The sequence below is a fragment of the Octopus bimaculoides genome, chromosome 2 (genome assembly GCF_046866305.1).
Source record: "Octopus bimaculoides isolate indiv1 chromosome 2, ASM4686630v1, whole genome shotgun sequence".
In the NCBI taxonomy this organism is placed as follows: Eukaryota; Metazoa; Mollusca; class Cephalopoda; order Octopoda; family Octopodidae; genus Octopus; species Octopus bimaculoides.
Window position 1 is genome coordinate 45907949 of NC_142929.1, and position 9979 is coordinate 45917927.

The following is a 9979-nucleotide window of genomic DNA, read 5'->3' on the forward strand; positions in this document are numbered from 1 at the left end:
TATATATATATACGACGGGCTTCTTTCAGTTTCCATCTACCAAATCCACTCACAAGGCTTTGGTTGGCCCAAGGCTATAGTAGAAGATACTTGCCCAAGGTGCCACACAGTGGGACTGAACCCAGAACCATGTGGTTGGTAAGCAAGCTACTTACCACACAGCCACTCTTATGCCAATGGGTGCAGGAGTAGATTTGGTAGACAGAAACTGAAAGAAGCCTGTTGCATATATGTATATATATGTGTGTGTGTGTATGTTTGTGTGTCTGTGTTTGTTCCCCTAGCATTGCTTGACAACCAATGCTGGTGTGTTTATGTCCCTGTCACCTAGTGATTCGGCAAAAGAGACTGATAGAATAAGTATCAGGCTTACAAAGAATAAGTCCTGGGGTCGATTTCTCGACTAAAGGCGGTGCTCCAGCATGGCTGCAGTCAAATGACTGAAACAAGTAAAAGAGTAATATTTATTGTTACCATGTGGAACTCCTATATAATCCTATGTATGTGTGTGTGTGTATGCTATGATTCAAATACTTGGAAGGTTTATAGAAGTAGTTGATGGCTTCCGATCAAGAGCTTAATTATCAGTGGATTTCAATGTAGCCAGAGAAAGAATGAGGCAGAGAAATGTCATGGGGTTAGCACAAAGGGAATCTCTCTTGAAGGGAAGGATAAGTTGTACAATAATTGTGTATGAAGTACAATGAATTATAGGCATTAAATGTGAAGGATAAGTGAAAGGCTGGAAAGAAATAAACTGAGCATGCTTCACTGGGTGTAAGATAGTAGTGTGCATGCACAATGAAGCATAAGTGTATTGAGAAAAATAACCTAGTTTGAAAGAAAAACTTGAGTAGTAAGAAAAAGAAAACGAGTATGTCCGATTGAAAGAGGTGGAGGGGAGACTACTCTGGTATAGCCATGTAATACTTATGTAAAATGACATTTGTGTGCATAAGCGCCAAGTTTGATTCAGCACACACATTTTCTCAACAAACTTACTTCAATAAAAACTCTATACCTGTGTTACCAGCTTTCTGGAGAAACTTAATTAATCATGTACTTCAATGTTTTGATCAAATCATTCTTCATAATAGTTTTTATAAATAGCATCACAGTTGATAAATCGTAATGTATGTGCTGTGTGCTCTAGTTTCATTATCTACGGATTTTCTGACCTATTACCATCCAAAGAAATTTGTTCAAATACTCTATCGTCTCAATGTTTTATCTCTTCACATGCTCTAGTTTAAAATTATAAGAATGCAGTTTAAGAATCATCTTCTAATCTTCACTGGTTGATTAGATTTGACAGGAATCCTCAATTATTGTTGAACTCAATAACTAATTCAAATGCATATTTTTTATCCTTGTGAACTGTCTGAAAAAAATGCTACTTGCTTTCCCTCATTAGTTTAGCATGTAACACTTAAAGCTCTACAACATAGATAATGTTCTTAAACATGCATGAAGGAATGATGAGTTTCTCTAATCCTCACTTTGATTTTTCTGGGGGGATTTCAACCATGTTTCGTGGTCTGCTACCACAACAGCTCCTTTATAGGATCCAGTTAGGTCAAGACATCATCAGGAGGAACCACGTCAGGTTTCGGCCCCTACTCCTCTACCGTTTTGACGTGGCAGGGGCCCCCCTTTCGGAGGTGTCTTCAGCTCTGGTGTTGAGTGCATATCTTCTTTCTTCTGTTCCTTGGCCTCTTCGATGCAGCGTCAACGAGTGTCAGCAGCCGACTGTGACTGTGAAAATTTATTCACACAATAAGACATTTTGGCAAAGAAATACACCTCTTCTGATATATCTCTTTGCCAGACTCATTTTTACTTACACAAGTTCTTTGATAGGCAAGAGACTAATGTATAAAGTGTACTCCACAACTACAAAAATATCCTGTATCATTACGAAAACACTGTTTTCCTGTAACATTGATCTTACAAATGTACTGAAATATTTTCCCAACAGTAACTCTCTTTCAAAATATCATCTCATATCTTTTTAAGCTACTGATTATAACACTACAGAAGAAACTTGAACTATGATTGCAGTATATATCTCTATCAATTTCAATTATAAACTCTTAGCCAATCACATCACTTTCCAATAAAGAAGAAGAAGATGATGATGATGATGATGATGATGATGATGATGATGATGATGATGATGGTGGTGGTGGTGGTGGTGGTGGTGGTGGTGGTGGTGGTGGTGATGATGATGATGATGATGATGATGATGATGATGATGGTGGTGGTGGTGGTGGTGGTGGTGGTGGTGGTGGTGGTGGTGGTGATGGTGGTGATGGTGATGATGATGATGATGATGATGATGGTGATGGTGGTGGTGGTGGTGGTGGTGGTGATGGTGATGATGGTGATGATGATGATGATGATGATGATGATGATGATGATGATGATGATTTCAAATTTTTGAGAGGCAAGTCAATTACATCCTCCTGTGTTCAACTGGTGCTTATTTTGTTGGCTCCTAAAGGAGAAAAAATAAAGTCAATCTCGGTGGTATTTGAACTCAGAACATAATGACAGATGAAATGCTGCTTAACATTTTGCCTGGTATGTTAACAATTCTGCCAGCTTGTGAGCTCACGCATAGCAACAATGATTATCATTATTGAGTGAGGGAGCAGTGCATGCCATCAAAGTGACACTGGGGTAAAATATACAAAGCCCAGTATACACATCATGATTACCCATCTGATAAGAGTACACCAGGCACATGTATCGCAACCATATGTGTGCATCATAGTGATCTCATATCAAGATAAACAGCACATGACTTTGCAGGTGGAGCCCATTTAGAATTTTCTTCAAGTCAAGTAGACCATCCAGCTCAAAAGGTCCCTGAATAAGGGTTGTTTAAGGATGTTGAACAAAATACCCATGTTTCCAAAGATGAATTCACACCGCAAGAGATGGCTGCAAGGAGCAACGTACCACACCTTTGTATATATTATAAATAAAGACTAATGGAGAATCTGCATTTTGCCTAATACTTCTTTACATGACTGCTGGAGCCTTAGCAACTCAAAGAATAAGAAATTAATGGCAGAAAGACGATATTCAACCAATATCCAGAACCTTGCCTCTCATTATAAAACTTTCTGTATTAATGTAGCAATAAACGATGCATATAAACTGACAAGCCTTTCATTATCATCATACTACACACCAACAGTGGAGGTGCAATGGCCCAGTGGTTAGGGCAGCGAACTCACGGTCGTGGGGATCGTGGTTTCGATTCCCAGACAGGCGTTGTGAGTGTTTATTGAGTGAAAACACTTAAAGCTACATAAGGCTCCGATAGGGGATGGTGGAAAACCATACTATCTTCTTTCACCACAATTTTCTCTCACTCTTTCTTCCTTTTTCTGTTGTACCCGTATTTCAAAGGGCCAGCCTTGTCACACTCTGTGTCATGCTGAATCTCCTCGAGAACTACGTGAAGGGTACACGTGTCTGTGGAGTGCCACAACACATCTATAACACTTATTAGAGCATGGGCGTATTTCCTTTTATCTTCTTCCTCTTCTATGTTTGAATTTGTAACAAACGTGTGGTAACCCAAAAGTGGAAATTTGGGCTCGCATCAAGCTAATGTGTTGGTAATTTCTCATATTTAGCATTCAGTTCCTTGGTTCAATGCATGTGTATAATCCATGACTCTGATTTTTTTTCCTTTTAATAGTTCTCAGAATGTAAGCTCCCAAAATATTTATCAAAGTTTGTCAATTTGTTATATAAGAGGCAGAGAGAGAGAGAGGGAGAGAGAGAGGGGGGGAGGGAGATAGGGGGAGAGAGGGGGAGGGGAGGAGGAAGTGGGTATTGTCATTGAAAGGTCATTAGAGTTTCCCTTAAAATAATTAGGACAAAACAATACCTTAGTAGCCAGGGGCGTTACTATAAGTTTTAATAAATTTCTCTACTTAAGAAAAAATATTTCTCTTTTTTTTTTCGTTTGAATATTTAAAATTACGGTAAAAGTTTTCAAATATATTTAATTACAAGTATTTATATTGATAACATTTAAGTGCTGAGGAAATGAAGTAGAATTTTTTTAATTTATAATATTAAGATTTAAAGCGTTAGGGTTTTCTTCAGCATTTCGTATTTGTCATTTTTTTTCTTACTCTATTGGAAAAAGGTTTTGCTAGGACAAAATGCTAGAAATAATCTCAAATTCTTGTATTTAATTTTCTGATTATCAACCAAACGACTCTCCCCAGACACAATAAAAGAATGAAAAATGTTTATTTTATAATTCATACCACACTCTCATCCCAATATAAACTCTTTATTCTAGAATTGTGATACTTCTGTGTTTCCATATTTGAATTCCGGAAATATTCTGCATTATGAACAATTAAGCAGCAAATAAATTCTACCTTTCTTTTTGGATGAGTTTTTTTAGTCAAAATCATATTTATTTATATGAATTGCAATTTTTCCTTAACAGATAAGAAACTTATATCTAAATGTATTCCTCCACCTCAAGTCCCGTATGTTATGGAAGCACATTTTTCTCCTGTAACACTGCTTTTCTATTGTACACGGAAATTTTTACAAATGAAATGAATTATTTCCTCCCGAGTAACCTTTAGCATTACAATATAATATTCTTAAAAATTAAATTAAAGACGAGAATATAAAAAACATGCGAAATATTTAATCATATAGTTAATTTGCATAATATAAATTCACTTCACGTCACCGTTCTACGTCACGTGACCTGATGTCGACAATCAGACGATGCAAGAAATGTAGTTGTAGCTATTTTTTCCCCTTAAATGAACCTGTTTAATGACAATTATAAAACGGGCAAACAATATTTTTTTTCATCTAGAAATAAAATCAAACAAAAAGTATTAATAATAACGCAAAGACTTTTTAAAAGTCCCCCTTGAAGATTCGCTGATCTGAAAATAACAGCCGAAGGAAATGGATAAGCTGAGTATAATTTCGATGGCATTCTTTTTCGCAGCAGATCTCTTAGCAGTAGCCAGCATTACAATGCCAAACTGGATAGTGTCAGAGATGGGAGGTAAGTGATGTCTAAATGTTGATAGTTATTTAAAAAAAAACAAAAAAAAACAAAAAAAAAAATCATATACAATGTAATTTGACTTATTATATTCATTCGAAACCTGCAAAGTATTATTGTATACGTTGTTCAATGCATGGCGATTTACGATTTTATTTGTGAAACCTTTTCCTCTATCAACAAAATAATAGTGAATCCTGCACATATGTGAACCTAAAATTCAAGATCGTAAGATTATGTATATATATTTGGCAATATTATGATTTGTAGTACTTATCCGTTATTGATAACTCTGTGTGTGATATGATTTAACTGATTTCAACAGTGCTTTTAGTTTTTGTTTAAATTATTGGATTAAATCCTTTAATTTTACATAATTTTGCTTTAATTCGGTGATTAAAGTTAATTTGGCTGTTAAAATATTTATCTTTTGAAGTGTCTGTCTTCATCAGAAGACACGTTTTGTGTATAAATTTCCCACCGTTATCATAAAACGGACTCAGAACCTGCAATTCTTCTCCAGAAAGAGGTTTTACTTCATTATCCTTGTTACCTTGTGGATTTGTACGTATAAAATATGCCTACTACTTTAAGAATGCCTCAGAACTATTTTTTTTTTCTTTCAATTCCAATTACTTTGTAGCGAAGCATATTGTATGTATTTGGTATGTGAAACTAGAATTCTCTTCATGCTCAATCTAAGTCTTGCATGACATTTCTGATCATGATGATCAAGGCATCATTGAACAGAAGTAGGGTACCTATTTTTAACTGTTGGTTGGGTAACAGAGAAATCAGCACCCATGCATTTTTTTTTTATAGGCTTTCCCAGATTGGTGAGATCGATATGGCTGATGCAAAGATCGAACATCAACGTCTACTGGAAAAGTGTTGGCTGGGGGATGAAAGCTTGCCATAAAGGAAAATCTGCTAAAGATATATAAGGACCTAGTGATGGTGTTAAACCAGGTGGCACTTTACCAAAGAGGTGGTAAGGCAACGAACTGGCAGAACCGTTGGCATGTTGGACAAAATGCTTAGTGACGTTTCAACCATCTCTACATTCCAAGTTCAAATGACACTGAGGTGGATTTTGCCTTTCATTCTTTTGTTGTTGATGAAACAAGTACTTATCTGTGCAGGTGCATTATAAAAAAAAAAAAAACACTTGTGCCAGTGCCACGTAAAAGTGCTTGTGTGGTTCCATGTTAATAGCACCCAGCATACACTGTAAAGTGGTTGGCATTAAGAAGGGCATCCAGCTGTAGAAACCATGCTAAATCAGACTGGAACCCGGTGCCACTCTCTGGCTTGCCAGCTCTCGTCAAACTGTCCAACTCATGCCAACATAGAAAATGGATGTAAAATGATGATGATGATGAGTAGTGGGGCAATGTAATTGACTTGCTCTGACCCCTAAAAATTTTTAGGCCTTTCAGTAGAAAGGATTATTTGAGATTATTGAATGGAGCATGGTTATGAGTGGGAATGTGGTGTATTATTTCTAATGAACTAAAGGGGTTGACTATCATAGCTTCAATGTGGGTTCATATGCTAGTCGCTTTCTTTGTTAATGAGGTGGTGCAAGAAGTCAAGATACCATTGTACACATATGACTGGCACAGTTATATCATAATCAATTGATTCAAGATTAAAGGAGACTGCATTGTTGAAAGACAATTGCAAAAGCCTGAATCTAATGCACCAACTCTTAACTGTTGTTGATAGAGTTACCAAAGATAATATTAGCTTGGCTTAGATGCAGTTTGGGTTTGTATCAGATCAGGGCACCACATATTCTATATTTCAGGTGATGTAATCAGTAAGAGCTAGTCATATCTTAGAATAAAACACTCTATTTTTAGAGTTGCATTAAGGTCTCTGACAGAGCCCAGTCTCTGTAGCTCTGATGGAGGCTAATGAAACTAGGTGTGGCTGAATGATATGGAAGGGCCATGTGTAGCATGTATAAGGGTACTAGTTGCAAGATGGTGTCCACTAGAGTCCTATCCACAAACTCCTTTTATTCATTCTAGTTCTTGAGGTTATAACATAAGAAACCAGCTTTTATATGCTGATGACTTAGTTCCCATAGAATCTGTCAAAGAGTTACAGAAAAAGGAAAGTAGGAAGTATTTTCTTAAGTTCAAAGTTTATAATAACATTGCCATGTGAATGGCCTAGCTTGATATATAGGAAAACGTGTTAGTAGGAACTCAGTACTGTGTATGCATTGCAAGGAATGAATACACTAAAAGTTGCAGTGGGACAGACCTCAGATAGACAGAAGCAGAGTTTCAGATGAGATAGATGCATCTCAGATAGACAGAAGCAGAATTTTTGATGAGATGGATGCACTTCTGATGGGATGGATGCACCTCAGATTGACAGAAACAGGATTGCAGATGGGATGGGTGCACCTCAGATGGACAGAGACAGGGTTGCAGATGGGATGGATGCACTGCAGTAGTTAGCAACAAAAGTACCCATGAAGTAAAGTTTAAGAACTACACGTATGACTCACTAGACTTGGCTGATAGTTTATGCTATCTGCAATGTAATTATTGTTGGAGGGGGCTGCAGGGAAAGCATTGTTGTTAGAGTAGGAAAGGTAAAGAAATTCAAAGAGGTTTGGCAACAAAATATTTTCATTTCTCCTTTAAAAATCAAACAGAATGAAGTATTCTTACGAATTGTGATGCTGCATGGTAGTGGAACATAACATTAAATGTGCAAAATCTACAAAAGTGGGAGAGAAATATGAGGTGAGCATGTTCCATTGGGTGCATAATGCTGAAAGCTAATGAAACTAGGTGCAGCGGAATCATATGGAAGAAAGACTTAGCACAAGTGAATTGAAAGTATCTGGGCATTAAAGAGATCAGCTGATGTGTGCAGGAAAAGGCAACTTCATTAATACGAAAGGACAATGCATACTTGGTGAAAAAAAGGGTGATATAATGAGGGTATTCTAATGAAAAACTGATAAAGACATGAGCAGAAATGATGGTATTAAAATTCAGGATAATGTCCCCACTCCATTACCAGAAGAGATGAAAAAATACTAAGAAGTTTGGTGATATACTCCATAGCAGACCTTTCCAATCCATACCAGTATGAAAACCAGACCTTAAATATTGTTGAGGATGATAAGAGGCAGAATTGTCTTCAGACTCTGGAGTTGCTTTTAACAGTGAATAGAATGAAAGCAGAAATAACAGTCTTGCTGTAGAGCTAAGTGCTGCAGCCATTGCAAATATTGTTTTATTGTTTAGTGGTCAGTAATTAGGCAGAAACTGATAGTGCAAGACATCTCAACTGATGCTCTAATAATTCTGCCAATCTTCCTCATTGGACTAGTGCAACAGCTTCAAGTAATTTTCTGCTATTTTGCAATCTGCTGACCAAGCTTTAGCACAACTTTCACTAGTCTGTTCTTGGATATATCAAATTGATGTGACCCATGTTTGGAAACAGCAGAAAAACCCAAGATAGACAATTCTAGCAACTTAAATTGGTTTTCTCATTTTTAAGATAAATCATTACTAGTCTGAGTAATGAAATAGACTATTCTTTTGTGTTTTATTTACAATGAACTGATATGGGACACTTTGTTTAAGCCAAAGATGGCTGATTCTCTTTGTAAATTTGAAGAATTGTATTAGGTCTGTGGCTCATCTCTATTACCTTAGTGGATACTCTTGTCACATAGGTTTATTTAATATCAATTTGTATTTGAAATTCATATTTTATATCTGTAATAATTAGGTATTTTTTATTCATTTATAGGTGCAACATCTATTGGGTTATTGAAAACCTGTCTTACAGTATATGAAAGACCAACCGTATGTTACAATCCAGAACCTGCTCGTGCTGAATGGTTCATTACTTTCATTTGCATAGTACTTGGAATTGGTTCTATATCATCTACTATTTTACTCCTATGGTTTTCTTTCTGGCACTATAGAGCAATAAGATTTGCTCGTTGGCTTGGTTTCGTTGCAAGTAAGTATTAAACCATTTTGTCTTTACTAATTAATTATTGAAAATTCTAAATGTTCTTATATTCATGTTTATATCTTAATCTTTAGGACATAGTATTGTTTCACAAATTCATATCTTTTAGGAAATTCTTGATTATTATTATTGAAATTAATCGAAACTCAATATGATGATAATATAGATGATAAATACTCACAAAAGGTTTAAAATAAATCATTGCTGAGGAAGATGTATATTTTATATGTGCTTGTACATATTTTTTTCATTCTTTCATTTTTAGTATTACTAATACTGATGTTTTACTTTTTTTTTTAATTCTTTTTAATTAGTGATATTATTTTGTATGGCTGCTGTCATTTTCCCGATTGGCTTTAACATGGACCAGATTGGTGGATTACCATATCAACTCCCACACAACTTTGAAGTTGGAATCTCTTACATTTTTTTCGTTCTTGCATTGTGGATCACTGTTGTCTCAGAACTCTTTGTTGGGAAAGTGTGCGTACCACATTTGTAAACAAAAATCTCTATAATTATCTCATTCACCATAAAATTGTCTTTCATTTTCGAAATGCTGAAATAAACTGTTTCGACTATAGAATAAACAACTATTGAATGTAGTTTGTCATTTCAGCATGTATTTGTCTGGAGCACACAATAAATATTCCTGTAGTATTTCCTATTATATCATTGATAATTTTAATAGTTTTATCTTTATTTATCACCACAATAATTTTTTTTTTCTACTATAGGCACAAGGCCTGAAATTTTGGGGAAGGGGTCTAGTCGATTACATTGATCCCAGTGCTCAATTGTTATTTATTTTATTGACCCCGAAAGGATAAAAGGCAAAGTTGACCTTGGAGGAATTAGAACTGTGAACATAACACTGGATGAAATGTTACTAAG

The 9979-nt window shown here is 35.8% G+C and overlaps 1 protein-coding gene across 1 annotated transcript; it reads left to right on the top strand.

The window, feature by feature from the left end:
* The first annotated feature begins 3572 nt into the window (after positions 1-3572).
* LOC106869165 (modulator of smoothened protein) lies at positions 3573-9767 on the top strand. Its single transcript, XM_014914781.3, has 3 exons — positions 3573-5068; positions 8858-9073; positions 9400-9767. The coding sequence occupies exons 1-3, from the start codon at positions 4966-4968 to the stop codon at positions 9585-9587; spliced, it is 507 nt and encodes a 168-aa protein (XP_014770267.1). The 5' UTR covers positions 3573-4965; the 3' UTR covers positions 9588-9767.
* The last annotated feature ends 212 nt before the right edge of the window (positions 9768-9979 follow it).

Coding starts and splice junctions, on each gene's coding strand:
- LOC106869165 (XM_014914781.3), top strand. CDS start 4,966: ATGGATAAGCTGAGTATAATTTCGATGGCATTCTTTTTCGCAGCAGAT. Junction 5,069..8,857: donor GATAGTGTCAGAGATGGGAG/GTAAGTGATGTC, acceptor ATTCATTTATAG/GTGCAACATCTATTGGGTTA. Junction 9,074..9,399: donor TTGGCTTGGTTTCGTTGCAA/GTAAGTATTAAA, acceptor CTTTTTAATTAG/TGATATTATTTTGTATGGCT.